This window comes from Ostrea edulis, chromosome 9, assembly GCF_947568905.1.
Source record: "Ostrea edulis chromosome 9, xbOstEdul1.1, whole genome shotgun sequence".
Classification (NCBI taxonomy): Eukaryota; Metazoa; Mollusca; class Bivalvia; order Ostreida; family Ostreidae; genus Ostrea; species Ostrea edulis.
The window spans coordinates 63898650-63924571 of NC_079172.1; the positions used below are offsets into that span (position 1 = coordinate 63898650).

Sequence of the window (25922 nt, forward strand, 5' to 3'; positions counted from 1 at the left end):
GAGAAATGGGCTGTTTCTGCTGCCTAGTTTTATTCATGCACTGAGTATTTATATATTGTTTAAATTGAACCTGATCAAATCATGAACATTACAAAATATGTACACACATGTAGCTGCGCTCGCTCAAATGGTAGCACCGTCAATAGATTACCATTCATTTTCAACAAAATAAGTGTTTAATTACAAACTGTACGTCAGTCTTGTATTTTTGGCATTCAAAATTAAAACACGAATGACGGTAGAAGCAATTAATGAGCAAAACAAAATGGCGGCGCCCATATGGATCACAAAATTTTCCGTTAACGTATGGTCTATGTAGAGATTATCTCTATTCGTTGTTAATTTTCTCATTTTTCTTTTACGTACGTGTTACCTTTAGAGCCTTGCTCCGTTTGCTCGGTATAATTTGGACAGAGTATCCCTACTTTTAAGTGATCTTTTGATCATTGTATGTTTAAAATAAAATCCATACTTTTACATTAATGCTCTTAATGTCAATATTTTCATGCTTTAACTACGAAGTACTTCTTTAGTGTTATTTGCCCACGTGAGAATCGCGGACTCACAATATAGAAGTCTGTTTCTTGTACTGCGGCAGTCAGGAGAGGTCTGTATGTATAATGTAGATGAGACCTGGACGGGGAGTTCAGGTGAACAATTTGTGAACGCAAAACTTTGAACGGAGAGCGCACTGTGAAAGCACGGTGAGAGCATATCACAAGTACTCTGAAGATGAAATAAAAAATACGCTTGAGTTCCTCGTTGACAATATCTTCGTGGTCTTTGGTGATCAGGTCTTCCAACAGTCTGTTGGAATTCCCATCATGGCCATGGGTCCGAATTGTGCTCCTTTGTTAGCTGACCTGTTTCTATATTCATATGAAGCAGAATTTATTCTAAAACGTATACACTAAAAGAAGACATCTCTTGTTGTGGCCTTCAATTCGACATTTAGATATATCGACGACGTTTTGTCTATCAACAATGATAACTTTCATTCTTATTTCGATTTGATATATCCATGTGAGCTCGAAATAAAAAACACCACAGAGTCGTCCACAGCTTCATACTTAGATATTTTTTTGAAAGTAGACATTAACGGCAAGCTGATAACTCAACTGTATGACAAGCAGGATGATTTCAGCTTCTACGTCGTCAACTTACCATATTTATGTAGCAATATTCCATCATCACCTGCATATGGTGTTTATATCTCTCACATGATTCGATACGCAAGGACTTGTTCTGCGTATGGTCAGTTTTTAAATCGAGGTAAGCTACTGACAAACAAGTTGATGGCACAAGGGTTGCAACAGTCTCGATTGAAGTCAGCATTTCGCAATTTCTATGGTCGTTATAACGATCTAGTTCGTCAATGTAACCTATCATTAGATCAAATGCTGTCTGACGTTTCATACCGATTGTTAGGCCGTTCTTGGCACACTGATTTTAACTACGGATAACTCCGTTTATCTGATCAGGATATAGGGGTTACGGCGGGTGTGACCGGTCGACTTGGGATGCTTACTCCTCCTAGGCACCTGACCCCACCCTCTGGTGTGTCCAGGGGTCCGCATTTGCCCAAATATTTATTTTGTATTGCTTCTAGGAGTTATGAAATTGATCACTGTTCGTTATCTTTACCTTTTATTGAGACTTCATCAGTTGTACTTGACGTACATTACTATAAATTTAGACATATGCTTAGCGCTCTTCGCCGTAACAGGGAGGGTTCTTTAACGTGTCAACGCCTACCGCGACACGGAACCTCCGTTGCTACGATCATATCCGAAAGACATGTGATTCTCACTTCTAAATGCTGAACGTTTGGCGAAGGAACAATCACTACCTATGTTCAAGTCCTAGGTTTGACTTGGTCATGGTACAAGCTGGGCTCGGACTCACGACCACGCGGTTACAAAGCGAACGCTCTACCACTTACCGATCTACCACGACTTGTTGTGTTAGAAATATTTATTTCAGGGATTTATGTTATACTTGGAGAGACAATTAAACATCATATTTCGCACGGAGATTGCTTTTGACAAGACGGTTTGTTGAGACCTTAGTCGGTCGTTAAAATATTTGTCCAGGCCCGAAGCATTTAGCTGGAAAGGAGATATGAAATTTTGTCTGAAAAGCTGAAGCCATTCAATTCTTTGTGTTTCAAAAGTACTCTTGCCAGTAATTTACTCCTATGTTATAGCCTTTGTCTTGCCTTTACGGTGCATGGACCTCTTGATTGTTGAGATTGGTTTTCTATCTATATTCGATGAGAAAGTTTTGCGATATTAATACATTGACTAAAAGATGTAATCTAAAAAATAGCTTTCAATATAACGATATAAAGCTAGGTAAAGAAACTACACGAAAATAGATACCCTGGGAATAGAGCAATATAACGAAATTACGCGAAAATAGATACCACGGGAATAAGGCAATATAACAAAACTACACGAAAATAGATACCCTGAGAATAAAGCAATGTAACGAAATTACGCGAAAATAGATACCCTGGGAATAAAGCAATATAACGAAACTACGCGAAAATAGATACCCTGGGATTATACATGTAACTGGATTAATGATTGAGAAGTTTGCATTTCTACTCCTATTTAGTCGTATAATCGTTTCAAACTTCCTCTTTTGTAGAATATATAGCTGAAAATTTGTTGAGTGTGGCGGAAAACATCAAATCAAATCAAAATTAAATCTTTTGTAGAATGAATGTTTTGACTATCAGCAGTGTCCTACTCTTCACCGAACTCTGTCATTCGAGGATTCCTTTTTGCTATCCTGATGATCCCTGTTTTCCGGATATCTACGTCACTAGTACTCAACCGATGTCCCTTCTCTGCTCTCAAAGAGAACCCTGTGCTCGGGTTTACAGCATCTTCGGATCTTTCACAGATTCACTGCGCGATTCAACGTCAGTAACGCCCACGGATAATGCCTACCGTAACGTCACGCAGATGCGTAACATGATTAGGAAGAATTTTCCCTTGCTTGTTGTCAAGGCCACAACACGTGAAGATGTCAAGGAAACTATAGCTTTTGCAAGGCAGTATAATCTCCAACTGACTGTTTATGGTACTGGTCATGACAACAATGGTCGCTCCACAGGAAATGACACAATACAGGTACGGAAAATCAGTCTTTTTTAGTTTTTAGAAAAGGATTTCAATGTATGAATACCTACTTTGATAGTGTATTAACTTTAAACTTCCAAGAAATACCTGTAGATCTATATTCAAAATTTAGTTAAACCTGAGTTTGATGAAGGATAAAGTGGTGGATCTTAATTCTTCGAGACATGGGAACGGAACGATATCGGTGGGGCCCGGAAACACGTGGATGGAAGTCTACAGGGAGGTGAGTCTGATCTGTTGATTGGATGTTTACAGGGAGGTGGGTCTGATCTGTTGATTGGATGTTTACAGCGAGGTGGGTCTGATCTGTTGATTGGATGTTTACAGGGAGGTGGGTCTGATCTGTTGATTGGATGTTTACAGCGAGGTGGGTCTGATCTGTTGATTGGATGTTTACAGGGAGGTGGGTGTGATCTAAACTGAAAGAAGTGTTCATTGGATGTCTACAGGGAGGTGGGTCTTATCTATACTGGGGGAAGTGTTGATTGAATATTTACATGAAGGTGGGTGTGATATATACTGGAAAAAGTGTTGATTGGATGTCTACAGGGAGGTGGGTGTGATCTAAACTGGGAGAAGTGTTGATTGGGTATCTACAGGGAGGTGGATGTGATATATACTGTGATAATTGTTGATTGGATGTCTACAGGGAGGTGAATATAATCTAAACTGGGAGAAGTGTTGATTGGATATATACAGGGAGGTGGGTGTGATATATACTGTGAGAAGTGTTGATTGGATATCTTCAGGGAGGTGGGTGTAATCTAAACTGGGGGAGGTGTTAATTAGATATATACAGGGAGGTGGGTGTGATATATACTGTGAGAAGTGTTGATTGGATATCTACAGGGAGGTGGATGTGATCTTAACTGGGAGAAGTGTTGATTGGATGTCTACAGGGAGGTGGGTATGATCTGTATTGGGAGAAGTGTTGATTGGATGTCTACAGGGAGGTGGGTGTGATTTATACTGGGAGAAGTGTTGATTGGATGTCTACAGGGAGGTGGGCGTGATATATATAGTTTCTTTCAAAAAATTCATAACAGACGATTCTACCAGTAATTGCCGTGTACATTAGCTTATTATGTTCCCCAAACAAAGTTTGGGAACATGTTGTTTTTACTCTGTTTCTTACTATTATTATTATTTTTCTCCGGTACTTTTTTGTCCGGGAGTGTTCTCAGAAACTATAAAAGGGATCGATATGAAACTTTCCAGGATGATAGTGTAGCATTTGAAGATGTGCAGAATGATAGTCAATTTGTCTGCAAGTGCATGCACAAGCACGCACGTGCATTGCAATTTTGGTACAAATATGGAAAATCAGAATATACAAGGGATCGATATGAAACCTTAAAAGGATGATAGTAATTCATTTGTAGGTATGAAAAATGATAGTCATTCTGTTTTGCACGCGCGTGCATCACAAAATTTGTACACTAACTTTGCAATCAGTCTAACTTTTTTGTTGTTCATGAAAATGCTTTGATATTTATATCATAAATAGACATTGAAACCCTTAACTAATCTGTATGGTCAAAACTACCAATCTACACGCGCATGCACGTGTGGTTTTTTTTATTTGATAATACTAAAACGTTTGTAACTATCTTATTTACGAAGCGAATTAGTTGATATTCACAGTAAAGGTAGATAATATGTATGTCTTTATATCTGTGTAATAAAAGATACCAACGTTCACGCGAATGCACGTGCATCGTTTTTCGAATGTTCATTTTTAAACGACAATAACGTTTTTGTTTTTCATTAAATTATATTGATATTGAGGTGTTATATATGTCTTGGTACTCCTTACAAATTGTTGTGGTTAAAATTATTACTTAACACGTGCATGCACGTGTGCTGAATTTTGATTGGACAATTTTAATATCACTATAACTGCCTTATATTTGATGGAAACGTTATGAAATTCATACTGTGGGTATATATGATACGAATGCCTGTTAAATGATATCAACAAAAGTACGGAATCATACTCGTGTGTGTGTATGCACATGTATCGCTTTCTTTCACTCCTTGGTACTGAAATGACCATAGTAAACATACTACATGTATGCAATTAAAGGCTAAAATAAAATGATTATTTACTACAGGTTTACAATGACATCTCTTTTTAATTGGGGGAGGTTTGGGGAATATATGTAACGATCCCCGTTACAATTAGAACTAGTTAGCTCTCAGATGGTGTATTAAAAGTCTCCAATAGAATGCGGCGTAGTGTGTTACTTTTGCAGTTTTATTTCAGTGTGCGATAGAGGGAAATCGGATCGACATTCTAAATGGAATGTTTTCCCCGTTAAACAAAATTGTCAATCAATGAAATCAACATATACCTTCATAATGTCAATAAATTCTCAGCGTTTCACATATATGTAGGACTCCAAAGTGCGATGGGACTCCAAAGTGCGATTATCCACACTCATGCGCTAAAGTGCGACGGTCTGGCACGTCAAAGTGCGATGGTGTGAGGCAACTGCGCCATCATACGATGGTGTTGACACTACAAAGTCCGATGGTGCATACTAATGCGCCAAAGTGTGATGGAATGTCACGCTGATGACCGTTGGTTTGTATACGACACTGTGTTTTGGTACAGACTGTACCAACCGTGTGTTGTTTCACCAAAATATCAGTGCAAAATCTATGCACAAAATATAAGAATAAGAACTTATTTCATTGCCATTTAGTTGTCGTGTTATTAAACACAAAATTTTCCAACGCGAAATCGTATATAATGTTTCGCATTATAACACATCTCCTGGAATTTATTACGTGTACATCACAAGTAATAAATGATCATGATTTAAAGAATGTTCGGGCGAAGTAGATAGTTCGACAACAAGTGTACAAGTTTGCCGTTCTCACAATTCTCAACAGTGTAAACCTTGCTGTCGTTCATGTCAATCTTAATCACCCGTGCCTTCCTCCAATATATCCCGAAGAAGTTAGTGTCAGCACTGCAGCAGAAAGAACCTTCGTTGGTGCAAACTGAAGTTGCATTTTTGGATTTTTGAAAGACGTTAAGAATGATGTCACAATGACGTGACGTTACTGAACCCCGAACCATTGGACTTTTGCGTGACCACCGCACTTTGGCGTCCATAACGTTAACAAACCATCGCACTTTGGTGTAGACCATCGCACTTCGGCGTGACCATCGCACTTTGAAGCGACCATCACACTTTAGAGTCTGACATATATATTCCATGTATTCCATGTCATATATTTCGAACACTTCACATTTCGTCGATATTTACAAGGCACACTTTAACACATTCTTTACATGTGTCACTCGATGTATAGTTATGAGGTCATCAGTTTACTTTCATGTTGAACAGACAGAAATTTCAGGACAGCAATATAACATTTCGTATTTCTTTGGATCTTAGTAGCTACATGGTTTATTATACACCTAGATAAAACTTATATAAAAATAAAATCGGAATTCAATATAGAATTAGTGATATACTTATTTCAATTATGACGTCACATCACGCGGGTATGTTAAGGCAGGTCATGCTTCATTTATGCACGTAAACTGCATAATTTTTAAAATCTGTCTTACATAGAGAGAGGGAGCTACTAACTCTTAAAAACTATTTTGGTTGTTTACATGAGAACATTTTGTATCATAACAACATGACAAACATGCGATCCCGTATGACGTCATTGCATGACTGTTATAAATAGATCATGGGGGTACCTTAATAGAAAATGTAAAAGTAACACATTATCCCAAGATTCAAATATTGGTATAACTGGCGATAATGACGGTAAGATACCCATAGTATATCAGAATTACTGATGGAATCCTACCACTTTCAATAAGAAATAATTATTGAACATTTAAACACGAAACCATCTAGCTCATGTTTTACATTTTGCATGATGCTATGTAGTTTTCTTTAAAAGTTTTCTTAACAGACGATTCTATCAGTAATTGCCGTGTACATTAGTTTATGACCTTTCAAACGGTGTATAAAAAGTCTCTAAAAGTATGCGGGCTAATGTGCTACTTTTGCAGTTTTATTTTAGTCTGTGACAGAGGAAAATCGGATCGACATGCTAAATGGAATGTTTTCTCCGTTAAACAAAGTTGTCAATAAATGATATCAACATACCTTCTTAATATTAATAAATTCTCAGCGTTTCACATATATATTCCATATATCCCATACCATATTTCAAATACTCTACATTTTGTCGATATTTGCATGGCACACATAAACAAATTCCTTGCATGTGTCAACGTCACTCGGTGTATAGTCATGACGTCATCAGTTTACTTTCATATCGATCAGACAGAAATTACACAACAGCAGTATAGCATTTCGAATTACGTTGGATCTTAGTAGCTGCATGGTTTATTTTATGCATAAATAAAACTTAAGGTATTCAATGTATAATGACCATATTTCATATCTAATAAATGGATGGTGGAATTTTTGTAATAATGGTATCATTTTGAAGGGTTCATCAAATAAAAATAATCCACCATAGGAATTTGAAAAATTTTGTTTACTGCTTGATTTATTTCACCTAGAATTTAACATTGAAGTATATGGGAAAAGCATGTTTTATTACAATATTTTAAAAAGAAATTATATTTTTATACAAATCTCTTGGTAGAAAGTTACAAACACTTTCTCTTAATGAAAATATGAAATAAAATTAATCATTGACCACACAAATTTTTAGAAAATTAGATTTTTCTAATTTTTACAAAGGACAGATAACTCTTCCAAAAAAGTTTTAAGTGCAAAAAGGTCAGCTTCTAATCATTTACCAGTCATGTGAATTTCATCTGCTTCACTTTCATCATTATTTAAGAAATAAGGTATCATTTAAAAATATTTATCGGGATATAGCCCGAAGGGCTTTATGGAAAATTTGATCATGTACCAACCCGTATTTATATCCCGATAAATATTTTTAAATGATACCTTATTACTTATATTTACATTTTTGGTTGGTAACATTGCTGAATTGTGTTAACAACACGTTTCCATACATTTCAAATTGTTGACGTCCACAACGAAGCGTCATAGATGTTCAAAATGACGACAACACAAAACAAAGTTCTATAAAATGAAGAACTGTTTTAATTATTAAGACGCTAGAAAGCAAGTATATCAACATATACTTATACATTAACTCGGGAGTATATAATGGAAAACTCTTCCATATGTCTAATTTTAGGGAGTGGGGGAATTATGATTTAAACGGGGATGCGCAGTGTTACACTTAGAGTTGTGATGCGCTTTGACTTTTGAAAAGTGAAGAAAGACGTTGAAGACCGACTTTGAAAGATATTCTGTGGATATTGCGGAGTTAACAGAAGACTGAGATGGAGGAACATGAAGAACAGGGCGGCAGTCGTCAGGTGTAGGCAAATCTTTTATAGACAGGACAGAGGACGCAGCTCAGATGAATCTCCGGAAAGAACTGAACATCGCAGAGAATGTGGAACTGCACGAAGGTAAGGGACGGTTTGGATTTGGATATGTAATTGTTGATAAACATGAGCTCACTGAACGCTTCTTTTGACTCGATAATTTTTTGTAATAGGTTTTTAACGACGCCTCGCTTCGATGTCCCGACATAAACTTGGAAACCGACATCAAGCACTATGGCTGCTGTGGCACGGAAGCAGTGTGGTGTGTAAGGTCTTAATGCACTTTGACGACTTATCGGCCATACATCCTGTGAATGACCTTTTTGCTAAAGCCTAATGTCATCGTCTAGCAGTAGGTACAATTCCGCATCACCGATGACCAGGGTGAAGTTGTAGCAGACGAAATTTTAGCCTAGCAGGCTAGTAACTAAAGACATTGTTTACAGAAATGTTTTTATCAATTATTGATGAAAGTTCACTGCTTGGAATACAAATAAAACCGTAAATACATATTGTGATGTTGATTTCATCTATTGAAAGATTTCTGTAGTAAGTGAGAGCGATTGCTAGATGTGTATTGCCTTAGTAAAAGTAGTACCTGTTACCTACTTTTAACAAATGTTTATACGCACAGCCGTGACCTCTGTTGACCCCGTAGTAGATTTATCCAGAAATAAATACGTATTGCTCGTAATAGTGTTATGTAGGAGAAAACAGTTGCAAATGTAAATATATAACAATAAACATTTATGTTGATCTAAATCCTTCAAAATTGTTCATTATCCTTTCATTGTAGCGAGCGCAGCGAGCCAGCGCGGAGCGCTGGCTCGTACTGCCAGCTCTGATGACTAGAGCGCAGGAAATAATCCGAGCTAAATCTCAACCTCTAACAAGAATTTTTTTTTGACGCCAATCCCAGAAGTCCCTCGTACAAAATGGCGGATGGTCGATTCGTAAAATAATAATTAAAAAAATCTTTGAAGTATTACAAACCTTTCTTATTTGAAAGGAAAGGATGACAGTCATATTTTCCCCCCTTTCTTTTTCTTTTTGAAATATTGTCTAAAGAAATGTAAACAGTCACGTCACAACTACCAGGCTACGTCACAACACGCTCGTTGAATTTCCCGCTAAACTGGTTCCTACATTGGCGAGAAGAGCAAGACAGTAATCCTAATCAGTTTTCCTTGTTTTCAATATAAATTTTTTGAAAATGTATTCAGATATGCTGCGCTCGCCCCAACGGTCACACCGTAATCATATTACATGGAATACCTTAAATAAAAAAATAAAATCGAAATTTAATATATACTTAGTGATATAGATTCTACTTATTTCAATTATGACGTCACATTGTTTCGCGGATATTATCCCAGTAAAAATTTTCATAACCTGCCTTACCGTACCCGCGCAATATTGTTTCGCAGATTTTATCCTAGTAAAGATTTTCATAACCTGCCTTTAAAGGCTCTAAAGGTAACACGTATGTAAAAGAAAAAAGTCAAAATCAGCAAGAGAAAAAGAGATGATCTCTATATACGTTCACTGAAATTTTCGTGATCCATATGGGCGCCGCCATTTATATTTTCATTACCTGCTTCAACAGTTATTCGTGTTTTATTTTGAATGCCAATAATAGAAGACTCTGCCGTGCAATTCGTAATTTAAACACTCAGTTTGTTCAAAGTGAATAGTATAATTATCATTGTAACAAGTTTTAGCAAATAATTACATATAAAACCGTAATACGACTAAATAGATGAACGAGTTCATTAGTTTCTTTAAACAAGAATATACGATTATGAATTTTATAAAATTATGGTTACATTTTTACCATTTTGAATCTATTGGTTAATTTTGTTTAGTTTTATAACGGCCTTTTTCATTGCATACGGAATGTATTCTTGTTGTTTATAATTGTTTGCTTTGAAAAAGAGAAAAAAAAAGTCGAGGCTAAATGTGACGTCACAATGCACAGTTTACGTCGCCTTGCGTATTATTTCCCGCGTTCAATGAATAGGCGGGTCCTGTAAAACTGTTGTCCCCATATAAACCCCTTTAATACTGAGATGTTACTGGGTTTCTAGCGCAAGGAAAATTTCATTAAAATTACATATTTTTAAATAAATCATAATCTACCGTACTTAACGGAATTATGATTACCACTTGGGACACTCCTATGACCATTACATGCTTCGCTCGGTCCAACGGTCACACCGTATATATTGATCCCTAATATGTTGACGGTGTTACCCTTTGAGCGAGCGCAGCTTCATGTATGTAGGCCTACATATTTTGTTTTGATCAGGTTGAATTTAAACAATATCTATCTGCCTAATTATCATAACATGACTGAAATTAGGTAGCTGAAACAGCTATGCCGTTTTAGTTTTTTCCCATGGTTTTATATTAAAAATCATTAAAACATGTATGCATTAATGTAATATTGAAATATTTTTATGCTATACAGTGAATATACATTTTATTTATACTGCATTCACCGTGACTTGCTTAACCTTTGATGCACGACTTCTTCTGAACTGTATGCTCTCAGTGCTCAGTCGACTGCCTGTACTTTTCTTTTTTCTACTCTCAACCTTTTCAAGTTACTAATTTATGATAAAAATGCCCAAACATTAAACCTTTCAAGTTTGTAAAACTATGGAAACAGCACTGCCTTGGAACGTAAAACGCATTTCAATATAATGATAATTTTAGATAAATCGACAAATTCAACTATTGAGCATGTATATGCGCAGACCCCCCCCCCCCCCCACACACACACACACGCGCGCGCACGCCACTAGGTAAGTACCATGCGCTCCTATCTAATTTTCAAAAAATGAAATTCATATGATAATCCCCTTGTAGCAATGAGCAATGGTATGTTCCAAAAGAGAAAATTAATTTTTTTTTTATAATATTGTACATAATCCTAGTTGCAACACAATGATAGTGGCGTCGGTGGCCTAGTGGTTAGGCTGTCAGAATCGACCGAGAGGTCATCGTGGTTTGCATTACGGACATGTTTTAAAAAGGAAATGAACTCAAGCACTTACTATTTTTAGTCGCGAAAAAAAAAGCTCAAAGATTTCTTAAAAAATGTTTTCATCGATTTTTTGTATATTTTTTTTAAAAGCACTAATTCAGTATCTGTGATCTCAAATATTTTAACAATTTTTAAAAAGTTAGTCTCCCTTTTTTCTTGTTAGAATAATGAATTCCTATTGAGAATTTAGTATTTTAATCTGATTTGTGGTTTGCAATAGATTATAAACAATTTGTATTCGATGCCATATTACGTAGATCTATGCCTAATGTTTACGTATATTCAATGTATTGTCCCGGTAGTATGACTTTTAAACAAGTACATATTTATATCCGTCACTCTCCGTCTTATTATGACGTACGTCGAAACGTAGACATGACGTCACAAATGATCTTAGCCTGCCTTTCATAAACATTGCACTTCATTAAACATTTCGCCTAATGGTGCACTGAATTTTGGAGCTAGGAGACCATGCACAAGATTAAGATGAAAATCCACGTAAGTTCACAATCATGTTCCAAGGTGTGACTTTGCGAGATCTCAGCCATTTTTGACAAGGGACTTCTGGGATTGGCGTCAAAAAAAAAATTCTTGTTAGAGGTTTGGATTTAGCTCGGATTAATTCCCGCGCTCTAGTCATTAGAGCTCGCAGTACGAGTCAGCGCTTATATCCGTCACTTCGCGCTGGCTCGCTGCGCTCGCTATAAAAATAAAATCGGAATTTAATATAGAATTAATGATATACTTATTTCAATTATGACGTCACATCAATATTGTTTCGCGGATTTTATCCCAGTAAAGTTTTTCATAACCTGCCTTAATAACTTGCATTGATGTACCCGCGTTAATGAAAATGTGAAGATAACGAACAGAGATCAATGTCATAAATTCCATAATGAATACAAAATCAAGATTATAGCAAACTTAGACCACTGAAAACACAAAGCATCTCCTTTTGACCGGTCACACCCACCATGAGCCCTTTATCTTGATCATGTAAGCAGAGTAATTTGTAGTCAAAATCAGTATGTAAAGATAACAATTGATAGGAAACACGTCAGACAGCATTTGACTTAAGGAGGAATAATGCACCGTCATAATGGCGGACTTGATATCAGCAATACATGTACGCAGCTAGGTTAAGGGCTTCCATCATAAAATGCACAATAATCATGGGATGAAATTGCACCTTAAATTCACAGGTATCATTACACTTTTTGCGATTAAACACCGAAACGATACTACCCATATGTTGACTGTGACTGAGCTACCGTAAATTCCCCTCATGGTAATTTCCCGTGACGTCAGTTGAATATAGTATCTCGTAACACTTTATATTCGGAAAACAGCAAGAGGCCCTGCTTGTGAACCGAAGGCCAGGTTCATGCGGGTAACCAGCTGAATTTTTATTGATATACTCGGAAAGAAATAAAAATCCTTAACATGAAAAGTATTGGGAACAAATGCATACTCAAATATACAAGACAGAAATTACTCCCTGCACTTTTCAAACGCATAAATATATCTGGAAAATATTTCAAAATAAATTTTTTTTATTAGCAGATGAACCTGAACTTTGCCACTCTTTGTAGTATGAGATTATCTATGTATATAAGGGAATTTTTAAACGCATCAGTCATGCATTCAGATTAGGGGCGATTTCAAGGTCACAATGCAATATGAATGTCACCTTCCTGCATACTATATATTAAAAATGGAGAATGATTTGATATCATGAAGGAATAATATATATGATCATTTGACAAGAAATGTTTTCACGTACATACAGCTTATCACTTGATAACAGTAGTAATGTAAAACAAGTGATGCTCAACCGAAATGTTTGAAATCCGAAATAACAATGGAGTTTTAGAGCTATTTTAGGGAAAAACAGTATGCCAAAAGAAAAAAAAAGAAAAAAAAAAAGTGGAGTCAAATTCGTCTAAGGATAAGAGCTATGCGTGAGGGAGATAATCCTTAATTTTGAAATGAATTTCTAAATTTTATAACAGCAATTAAATATACATCCGTATTTTCAAGCTAGTAACGAAGTACTTAGCTACTGGGCTGTAGAGACCCTCGGGGACTAGTAGTTCACCAGCAGCGACCTCGACATCGACCCAGGGGTCATAATGTAAAACTTATATGGTACCAATTTTGATGCACTAGATGCGCATTTCGACAAATAATCTCTTCAGTGATGCTCAACCGAAATGTTTGAAATCCGAAATAACAATGAAGTTTTAATAAATAATAATAATAATACCATACTTATATAGCACCTTTTCATACACCATGTACGCTCAAAGGTGCTTTACAATGCATATATACCTTACTACAGAATGTTATACACATAAAATATAGACAATAAATAAAACATTAAAAACCAATTATATAAAAGGCGTTATCACATGTAAACAGTCCGTAACTGCACCTAGAGCTATTTTAGGGAAAAACAGTGTGCCAAAAAAAGTGGAGTCAAATTCGTCTAAGGAAATAACGACCAAATATTTTGACACTTTCCCCGTGATACAACTATCAGAACCTGTGCGTTGTGATGTACTTTTTCATTGTGATGTCATATGGCGCGAAGTGCACAGAGGTAAATTTATAACAGCACTGTGATTTTTCTCGGATAACCTTCACTGAGCTGCGTATATCCCTTTTAAAAAATCTCATTGCGTAGCTGGGTAGCTCAGTGCGTTTACTAGTCACCTACTGCTCTGTAGTTCGTGATTCTTTCCAGATTAATTTCTAATTAAATTACATGTTTTAAAGTAATTAGTGTGGTAAATTTGAATTTTTTCAATTTCAAAATACTATTGTACATATCCTTCACTTTTCATCCATATCATATTTCTCTGGTGTGTTAATCATCCTTAATGAAATATTGTATTTATAGATTACATCATTGTATGAAAGGTGAAGATAACGAACAGTGATCAAAATTATAACTCCCATAAGCAATACAAAATAGATGGTTGGGCAAAAACGGACCCCTTGACACACCAGAGGTGGGATCAGGTGCCAAGGAGGAGTAAGCATCCCCTGTCGACCGGTCACACCCGCCGTGAACCCTATATTTTGATCAGGTAAACAGAGTTATCCGTCGTCAAAATCAGTGTGCCAAGAACGGCCTAACAATCGGTATGAAACAAGTCCGACAACATTTGACCCATGATATGATGTATTGCCAAACTAGATCGTTATAACGAGCATAGAATTTGCTAAATGCTGACTTTAAACGAAACTGTTGAAACCTCTGTACCATCAACTTATATCTGTTATGTCGTTATGAGAAATAAGCAAGGACCGTTTATTTTTGGTGGGAACTACCGTTTATTAACCGCAAAATATTGCACGATAGATAGACCACAAAATCAGTTGGTTAGTATATTGTTTAACGTCCCTCCCGGGAACTTTTCACTCATATGTGACATTGCCATTGCCAGTGAAGGGCTGCAAAATTTAGGCCTATGCTCGGAGCTTATAGCCAATGAGCAGGGAGGGATCTTTATCGTGCCACACCTGCTGTGACACGGGACCTCGGTTTTTGCGGTTTCATCCGAAGGACCGCCCATTTATTCCCCTCTTAAGACAAGCAAGGGGTGCTGAGGAACTATTCTAACCCGGATCCCCTCGGAATCCACAGAATTAGAGATGGGGTGACAAAATACGGATTTTAAGTATTTTGTTTGGTTTCTCTGTCTTTGTTGGCGCAACTGTTTCAGGGTTGGTGAGTGTATTCCGTTACTGAGTTCGTGTTTCCCTTCATTTGTTCTTGGTGAATCGTCTGCTTCTACATCTAGGTCAACATTCTTGAGATCATTGGTAATGGAATGCTGACCTTGTTGCCTTGTTGTGATCTGAATCATATAGACTGGTATTGTCTTGTTTGCTTTTAGCTCTTTTCTGAATGGTACATACTTTCCAGTGTCTCGTTTTCAATTTTGCATCTGCACTGGCTTTCTTCGTTGTTTTGACGAGCTAGTTGGTCTTTCTTTGTTTGCTTACTTGGGACGGATGGAAATTGAGTGTTAGTGTTAGCTTAGCCGGTATTCTGAAAGGTCTTACTCCTGAAGAGCAAAGTGGAGTTGTTCTAAACGGTCTAAGAAATCAAAAGGTGGACTGTCTCCAGTTTCTTCTTTTTATTCTGGCTGCTTTGATGTTTTCATAAATGGTGTTTTAAATGTCTAAGCTGTAGGGTAGCTCTCTGATGGGAGTTGAATTGACTTTTCTTTTTGTCTGTTTTAGAAACTTTAGGGATTCAGAAGGTTGACAATACATTGTCCAATACTGGGATTACACTGTGTTGATACTGATGAACAACAGGGTATCTGAAATATTCGTTAATCAGAAACAGGTACTCCCCACACGGCAAATGTCCACAGAAATCAACACTATGACGACTTCGGGGTTTCGGGGGGGGGGGGATTCCGACATTTGCTTTGACTCGGTTAAATATATAGGAAAAATCTTCTTCTCAAGAACCACTGAGTCAGAAAAGCTGATTTTTACATGAAAATTTTCTGACATAGTGCAGATTCAAGTTTGTTCAAATCATGGCCCCCGAGGGTGGGATGGGGCCACAAGGGGGGATCAAAGTTTTACATACAAATATATAGGGAAAAACTTTAAAAATCTTCTTCTCAAGAACCACTAAGCCAGAGAAGCTGAGATTTACATGAAAGCTTCCTGACATAATGCAGATTCAAGTTTGTTCAAATCATGGGCTCCGGGGGTTGGATGGGGCCACAATAGGGGATCAAAGTTTTACATACAAATATATAGGAAAAATCTTCTTCTCAAGAACCACTGAGCCAGAAAAGCTGATATTTACATGAAAACTTTCTGACATAGTGCAGATTCAAGTTTGTTCAAATCATGGCCCCCGGGGGTAGGATGGTGCCACAAGGGGGGATCAAAGTTTTACATACAAATATATAGTTAAAATCTTTTTCTCAATAACCACTGAGTCAGAAAAGCTGATATTTACAAGAAAACTTTCTGACATAGTGCAGATTCAAGTTTGTTCAAATCATGGCCCCCGGTGGTAGGATGGGGCCACAAGGGGGTATCAAAGTTTTACATACAAATATATAGGGAAATTTAAAAAAAAAAAATCTTCTTCTCAAGAACCATTGGGCCAAAGAAGTTGACATTTACATGAAAGCTTTCTGACATAGTGTAGATTCAAGTTTGCAAAGGGTAGTTTGGGCCATAATAGGGACCAAGGTTTTACATGCAAATATATATGGAAAGTCTTAAGATAGGGGCCAAGGTGACTCAGGTGAGCGATGTGGCCCATGGGCCTCTTTTTGTATTTGTCTTTGTGTGAAAGATGGGTGAGTCCTTTTACTACTGAAAACTTAATGAATGGTCAACAACATTTCTTCTTGTGTAGACGCAATGTTTACAATACACAGAAGGTTCCTATTTATGTATGTACTGCATACATGTCAGACGAACATCAGTATTGTGACATATAATTGTAAAGGTCTTGATGGAATCGAAAAGAAAAGAAACATACTTAATCACTTTTAAAACAAAAGAATTCTCTATTTTTCACAAGATACTATTTTACTCTTGAGGACTACAATAAAGTGAAATCTTTTTGGGGCCATATAGTTTATATATCTCGCGGTCATTCAAATGTAAGAGGCACTGCCATTTTGTTCAATAACAATTTTGAATACATAGTATTAAATGAACATAAATATAAAAAAGGGTAATTTATTTGTTTTGGAAATTAACGTAGTTCCACAGTCCTATGACGTCATAGGATTTTGCAAAGTCAATGATTTAGTGACTGGAACATAAATTTTGTTGGGGTCTTTTTCAATAGTTATTGTAAAAAATCCTGTTAGCCATAACATATTTCAAAAGTCTTCATTATATTTGAATAGTCAATTATATGGTTCAAAATATTGAATTCAAGGACAATAACTGTGTTTTCATTAAATTATTTATCAAGTCCATTATGTGATAGATTTCCTTTTAATTTTCACAAACAGTTTACCAAGGTGATAAGGAATCATTAGCTGTGTCCTTTCATGAAATTACATAAAATTTTAATCCGCAAGTGATTTTGAGTAGCTCAGCTGTATGGTGCCAGACCTCAATTTTTTATGGGGGTGTACATACTCTGGAAGCTATAGATTTGAAATTATTAAGGAAAGGTATGGATTTTTTCATAAATAACTATAACAGATGTACATCTACTAATTATATAAACAGAAAAAATGATATGTAAACCATGCTATAAGAAAAATGTGTCCACATTTGTTTTTTTTTTTTAAACATTTTGGAAGTAACGCTAATTCAATAATTTTGCACATATTATTCTAAAACTTGATGAATATATTGAAAATGACATGTGTTTTAGTTATTGACATGTTTCCTGATAAATAAATGCAATTCAAAAAATATTTTGTTGTTTTTGTTTTAAAATAACAGCAAATAACTGTTTCCAATGAATCTCATAAAAATCTACATAGGGGTGCATGACTTCAGTAGTGCCTGTAATGAAAATTAATGTGGAAAATCTTAACTGTTTCGCTTTAATCATTACTCTGAATGTTAATTTATTGATTTCAAACACAAAAATGATACCTAAACCCCAAATATCCAGGACTACGGACCCACCTTAACATTTTTAAAATGTGTATCTCATTAGTAAACGTATATGGGCCAAACAATGATGATCCACATTTTTTTTAATATACGATTTAATTGCTGGGATAAAATTTAGAAATACAATTCAAAATTAAGGATTATCTCCCTCATGCATAGCTCTGATCCTTGGACGAATTTGGCTCCACTTTTTGGCACTCTGGTTTTCCTTTTAGCTCTTACAATTTTTATTGTTATTTCGAATTTCCAAAATTTCGGCTTGAGCATCACTGAAGAGACATTTGTCGAAATGCGCATCTGGTGCATCAAAATTGGTACCGTACAAGTTCTACATTTCAATTATTATCGGACATCATCTCAAACTTTCAAAGTGAATTCATTATTATTGCTGGATATTTTAATCTTATTCAAAATGTAAATTTGGATTACTTTGACTACAATAATGTTAATAACAAAAAGGCAAAAAAAAATAAAAAATGTCTGAAGCATGAAGGATATAAACTGTTACTTTCACTAGTGTACAGCAAGTAACCTAAACCACAGAGAGATGTATGCATGTATGAAAGGTATGTTTGTGTAAGTGTTTGATGTATTGTATGTAACCAAAAAAATAAATAAATTATAAATTATAAAAAAAAAAACCAAAAAAAAAAAAAAAAAAAAAAAACTGTTCGAAAGACAAAAGAAAAGATATACATGGTTTAAAACTAATCCTATCAAAAAGGATATACTTGAGTTTTTCTTAGTATCAAATGAAGTAATGGTTTTGCTACACAAAATTGATATTAATTCAGGATACATGTATACATCTGACTATGTGATGGTTCATATGGAAATTAAATTAACAAAATTTGAAAGTGTAACCTATATAAACAATATCAACGTAGTACCGTCTTGCCATTTAATCCTGATTGGATACATATGATCAAGAATGATGAATTACAACTACTCATAGATGATCATTTTCTGTAACAACTCTTGCTGAGGGGTGGGATCAGGTGTCTAGTAGGAGTAAGCATCCACAGTCGACCGGTCACACCTGGTGTGAGCCATATCTTGATCAGGTAGACAGAGTTGTTCATAGTTAAAATCAGTGTGTCAAGAATGGCCTAGCAATCGATATGAAACGCGTTAGACAGCATTTGACCCAATGATAGGTTGTATTGGTAAACTAGATCGTTATAACGACCATACAATTTGCGACATACTGACGTTAAACAGGACTGTTGAAACCCCCTGCACCACCAACTTGTTTGTCAGTAGCCTGCTTCGATTTAAAAACTGATCATAAGCAGAACAAGCTCTTGCGTAAAATAGAAATGTAACAAACAAAATTGCATAGGATAAAAATGCTTGATTTTCAAATACATTACAATCAAAAGGGTTTCCTCAAAGATAGGTTTATTGGGGGAAATACGCAACTGATTTACGATGTAATAGATATAAGGAATATAAGGAAAACATATCCCAGGTATGCTCTTACTTTTTGTGCATTTTGAAAAAGCATTTGATTCGACATCATAGAAAATTATGGGTTTTTTAAATTTCGGCTCTGATCTTATCAAACGGGGCCTCGGTTTTTGCGGTCCCATCCGAAGGACCGCCCCATTTAGTTGCCTCTTACGACAAGCAAGGGTTACTGAGGACCTATTCTAACCCGGATCCCCACGGGATGGAAAAGCTTAATTTTGATAACAGGTTTACGGCTATCCAGAAAGAAATAACCCAATGGTCAAAAAGAAATATTTCTCTCATAGGAAAAATTGCAATGGTGGAAAGTTTGTTTCTATCAAAATTTACACATATATTTGTTTCGCTTCCCAAACCAAGTTTACAGTGGATACAGCAACGTATAAAAACTCTGTACAAATTTATATGATGGAACAAAATGGAGAAAACCCCCCACTATAATTGGATGTTGAAAATGGCAGGTGTAGAATGACCAATATAGAAATATTTATAAAGCTATCAAACCAACTTGGTTTAGGAGACTCTTTGCAAATTATTCTACATGTAGCTGGATAACCATAATTTCTTGAATTACTGGTTGTAACATTACAAAATTATGCCATCATTTTGGACCTGTTTCACTCTATATTCTTTTTGGAAAGTTTTGAAATAAAAGATTTTCATATTTTGGTTGAACCCCTATGGTGTAATGATACAATAAAGATTCAAAATAAATACATATTTTACAAACAATTATATGAAAAACAATTTCATATAATATATGATTTATTAGATACACAAGACAACTTATCATTTACCAGAGTATCACATTTGATTCGATATCATTGAAAATTATGTATAAAACCTTATTTTTTTTTTAAATTTCGGCCCTGATCTTATCAAATGGATATTAGTAGTATACAAAAGAATATTAGTGGTATACAAATGGATATTATACAAATTGATATTAGTGGTATACAAATGGATATTAGTGGTATACAAAAGAATATTAGTGTTATACAAATGGATATTATAGAAATTGATATTAGTGGTATACAAATGGATATTAGTGGTATACAAATGGATATTGGTGGTATACAAATGGATATTGGTGGTATACAAATGGATATTGGTGGTATACAAATGGATATTAGTGGTATACAAATGGATATTGGTGGTATACAAATGGATATTAGTGGTATACAAATGGATATTAGTGGTATACAAATGGATATTGGTGGTATACAAATGGATATTGGTGGTATACAAATGGATATTAGTGGTATACAAATGGATATTAGTGGTATACAAATGGATATTGGTGGTATACAAATGGATATTAGTGGTATACAAATGGATATTGGTGGTATACAAATGGATATTGGTGGTATACAAATGGATATTAGTGGTATACAAATGGATATTAGTGGTATACAAATGGATATTGGTGGTATAATGATTACTCAATTCTGAGTCTATTTACTACACACCATCTATCCTTGTGTGTTTAGTCTCTCACTAATGTCGGCGCGGGTTCGAATCCCGCTCGTGCCGGTAAGTGAGAAAGTTTCCCAGTTTACTTTCGGAAGGTCGGTGGTCTCTTCCCAGGTACATTGTATCTGGGTTCTCTCTTTCACCAATAAAAACTGGGCGCCACCAGATAACTGAAAAATTGTTGAGTGTGGCGGAAAGCATCAATCAATCTGTGTTTAGTAAGCCAGAAGTGATAAAAGAACTGATAGATTACATGATAATATGTTTTGGTTCCAGTTGACAAAGCTTGTAATAACATTGCTTTTGTTTGTTTGTAAGGCTCATTATTACAACTGTATTTTAAACTAACTTGGCATTAATTCCATTTTTAGCATCGTACCTCTCTAACTGCCCTTTCGAAAGATGAAATTCTTCAAAACCATGCTTCAGTTTTAGACACATTTAACATCCCAGTCAATGGGTCGAATAAATATGAGTTACCATACCTATACTGAATTCCTAAACTACATAAAAACCTTTACAAATATACATTGTTGGATCCAGTAATTGCTCTACCAAGCCCATATATTCGCTCCTCACGAAAATATTAATAGCTGTGGAGGAGAAACTTCAAGCTTACTGTGCGACTACATATGCAGAAGTGGTGTTAATCAAATGTGGATTCTAAAAAATTCTAAAGAACTTTTAGTAAACTTGAAATCGCAGAATTTTTCCCAAATTAATAACATTAAAACCTATGACTTTTCAACACTATACACGACCATTCCTCACGATAAATTAAAGACTAGACTTTTTGACATCATAGACAGTTGCTTCTTCAACAAAAATGGAAAACGGAAATATTCATATCTAGTGATCAGTCATCCAAAAACAAAACGTACTTTGTTAAACACCACTCTGATTCAACGCACAAGTACTCTAAAGGTGAAATAAAAAAAATATGCTAGAGTTCCTCATTGACAATATCTTCGTGGTCTTCTGTGATCAGGTCTTCCAACAGTCTGTTGGAATTCCCATGGGCACGAATTGTGTTCCTTTGTTAGCTGACCTGTTTCTATATTCATATGAAGAAGAATTTATTTTGAAAAAAAAACTATGCGAGAAGAAAAAATCTCTCGCTGTGGCCTTCAATTCGACATTTCTTATATCGATGACGTTTTGTCTGTCAACAAGAAAATATTCATATCTAGTGATCAGTCATCCAAAAAATTACTTTGTTAAACACCATTCTGATTCCATGCACAAGTACTCTGAAGTTGAACTTCTACGTGAGAAGAAAAAATCTCTTGTTCTAGCCTTCAATTCGACATTTAGATATATCAGCGACGTTTTGTCTATTAACAATAATTAACTTTCATTCATATGTCGATTTGATATATCCCTGTGAGATCGAAATAAAAGACACCACAGAGTCGTCCACTTCTGCTTCATACTTAGATAGTTTATTGAAAGTAGACATTAACGGCAAACTGACAACTCAATTGTATGACAAACAGGATGATTTTAGCTTCTCCATCGTCAACTTTCCACATCTATGTAGCAATATTCCATTATCACCTGCATATGCATCTCAACTCATTCGATACGCAAGAGTTTGTTCTGCGTATAGTTAGTTTTTAATCGAGGTAAGCTACTGACAAACAAGTTGATGGTACAGGGGTTTCAACAGTTTCGATTGAAGTCAGCATTTCGCAAATTCTATGGTCGTTATAATGATCTAGTTCGTCAATACAACCTATCATTGGGTCAAATGCTGTCTGGCACGTTTCATACCGATTGTTAAGGCGTTCTTGGCACACTGATTTTGACTGCGGATAACTCCGTTTACCTGATCAGGATATAGGACTCGCGGCAGGTGTGACCGGTCGACAGAGAATGCTTATTCGTTCTAGACACCTGATCCCACCTCTAGGGTGTCCAGGGGTCCGTATTTGCCCAACTATCTATTTTGTATTGATTGTAGGAGTTATGAGATTGACCACTGTTCGTTATCTTCACCTTTCATATTACAGAAGCTGGGCCTAATGACCGGTAGCTGTTGAGTGTCCTGAATAAACTTTATCCGATTAAAGTCTGATTTTTCTTTACAGGGACCATGTGCCGTGAAATGTGAGCCTAAATTCCTCTGAGCGTTTTTGTTTCATGACCTCGAAGTTTATTTGCAGGGTTGAGGGAGGGCATGCTCATCGAACTATCCTGTTAATCATAGTATAACTTATACAGCATCTAAATAAAGGCGAAGACAACGAACAACGATCAATCTCATGAAGCTAATTCGATTCCGACTTGTTGCTTTAGGTAGACAAGCACGGGAGAGTCATCGTTGGCAGTAGCACTCAGACAGTCGGGATAGGGGGATTCACTCTCGGAGGGGGGCACAGTCCAATCTGCCGTTACTATGGAATGGCCATTGACAACTTACTGGAGGTGGAAATGGTCATGGCGGATGGTAGAATCGTTACAGCGACAAATGACTCCGTCCACACTATCTATAATAATGGGAGCACCTCCAACGTCACCGACACGGATTTTTTCTGGGCTGTGGCTGGTGGTGGAGGGGGCACATTTGGTGTGGCTACCAGATTTCTATTTAAATTACACACCCCACCAGAGAAAATCATCAGAGTTGTCTTGATTTATCCTATATATTCACTGTTTAATGAAAATATCTTTGCTCAAGTATTTTCAAAAATGAAGGAGTTGTTCACCGAGGATTTACCTCACGAGTGGGGTGGTTTTATGGAAATAGATGGATTGGATAACTTATTCGGTGCAAAGGGACATTTTGCGTTTGTTTTAAATCATTTGGGATCAAAGAACACAGCATCCTACAGGTACTTGGAAAGTCTCTTCGATTTCCTGCCGAAAAGGAGATATTTTGATTCCAAAGTGTTTTCAACTTTCTTGGATTACGAGAAAGGGATAATCGAAAAATACCCATATTACCTTACCTTTGGTTTTAATTCTCTGATCTCTGAAAGCAACCTCACCACTGAGTTAAGAGATTACTTGATACAGTCGGTATTGGAAAAACACACAACGTATTCTAAAACCACTTACATAGCGACGCTGATCGGTGGTAAGCATGTATGTAACATATACAACTAGTATGAGCAAAAATGGAATTCTCAAAATTTAATTACTTAAGACGAACATTTCATCTGCTGGGGATAGGTTATCGATATCATTTAAGGGGAGTTCCAGTTTCTTGGAACATTTATTTTTATGCACATTATAAAAATTATATAATCAGTGTATCATTATGTAGGTAAAGCGATATCGATGTTTTGTCCTATTTATAGTTATGAAGATTCAAAATTTAGAATTATGGCCCCAAAGCTGGTAATTTTCACTGTGTTTTAGATTATTTATATTGTTATTAGATGTTCTTTCAATATAGGCAAAATGCGAGAAGTTGGCACTGAAAGCACCTCAGTTCACCCTGGTTTCCGGAGCGCTCTCTTTTCCATGTCTGGCAATGTGGCTTTTGGAGTACATGGGATTCCTGAAGTTCAGGAGATTCACGAAAAGAGTGTTCAAATCAATTTCGAATTCGCCAAGTTTGGAAATGGGATGTATCCCAATGAGGCAGGAGAATGTACTCCCGACTGGCAGAAAAACTTTTGGGGATCGAACTATGACCGACTTTATCAGATCAAACTTCGGGAAGACCCTGACGTTTTTTTCACATGTGATCAGTGCGTAGGATCGGAACTGAGACAGAATGAATCTACATCATCCTGCCCAATACCATCTACATCAACATCTACATCATCATCGACCCCATCATCTACACCATCATCTACATCATCAGTTTCCAGTGAATCTCAGACAACTGCTTCAGCTTTCTCAAAGGTTTACCCAACATCCACTTTTACACCGTTACAAACCGAGAATTCGATTTCATTATCCACTGAAGTAAATCCCCAAGTGTCTGTTTGGCTATTTTTGTCCCTGTTGTATTTTCTATCTATGTAACACACAAGTATCTTCAGAATGTAATCTAATTACTGTTAACGTATTATATTTGGCGTGTACGATATTTGGCGGAAATCGTTTTTTCAACAAGTTAGCGTAGATTTGATTTAGCGCATTCCTGAATTACTTTAAACATCTAGATTTACGGATGGCATTTAGCAATGTACTTGATTTAGCGGAAGCTGCGTTCCGCCAAAGGCGCTAAATAGAATACACAGCCAAATGTAATACATTTACAGTATTCACAATACCGTTTATATTACGCAATCTGAATATAGATTGGACGGTGTATAGAGGGAGAAAAATACGTCAAATACATCTAACTAACGACAAACATACTACGTACTAATGACAGAGACAGTACACACTAATGACAGAGACAGTACACACTAATGACAGTAACACTACACACTAATGACAGTAACACTACACACTAATGACAGTAACACTACACACTAATGACAGAGACAGTACACACTAATGACAGTAACACTACACACTAATGACAGAGACACTACACACTAATGACAGTAACACTACACACTAATGACAGAGACACTACACACTAATGATAGAGACAGTACACACTAATGACAGAGACACTACACACTAATGACAGAGACACTACACACTAATGACAGTAACACTACACACTAATGATAGAGACAGTACACACTAATGATAGAGACAGTACACACTAATGACAGAGACACTACACACTAATGACAGAGACACTACACACTAATGACAGAGA

General features: G+C 36.1%; 1 protein-coding gene across 1 annotated transcript; it reads left to right on the forward strand.

The window, feature by feature from the left end:
- The first annotated feature begins 2843 nt into the window (after positions 1-2843).
- LOC125658631 (uncharacterized) lies at positions 2844-25168 on the forward strand. Its single transcript, XM_048889941.2, has 4 exons — positions 2844-3140; positions 3262-3372; positions 23489-24269; positions 24591-25168. Exons 1-4 carry the CDS (start codon positions 2844-2846, stop codon positions 25166-25168), a joined length of 1767 nt encoding a protein of 588 aa, XP_048745898.2.
- The last annotated feature ends 754 nt before the right edge of the window (positions 25169-25922 follow it).

Bases quoted from the DNA above. Each gene is read 5' to 3' on its own strand.
- LOC125658631 (XM_048889941.2), top strand. From the start codon at position 2,844: ATGTCCCTTCTCTGCTCTCAAAGAGAACCCTGTGCTCGGGTTTACAGC. The intron at 3,141-3,261 runs GTACGGAAAATC...TTCAAAATTTAG, and splicing joins CAGGAAATGACACAATACAG to TTAAACCTGAGTTTGATGAA. The intron at 24,270-24,590 runs GTAAGCATGTAT...CTTTCAATATAG, and splicing joins CATAGCGACGCTGATCGGTG to GCAAAATGCGAGAAGTTGGC.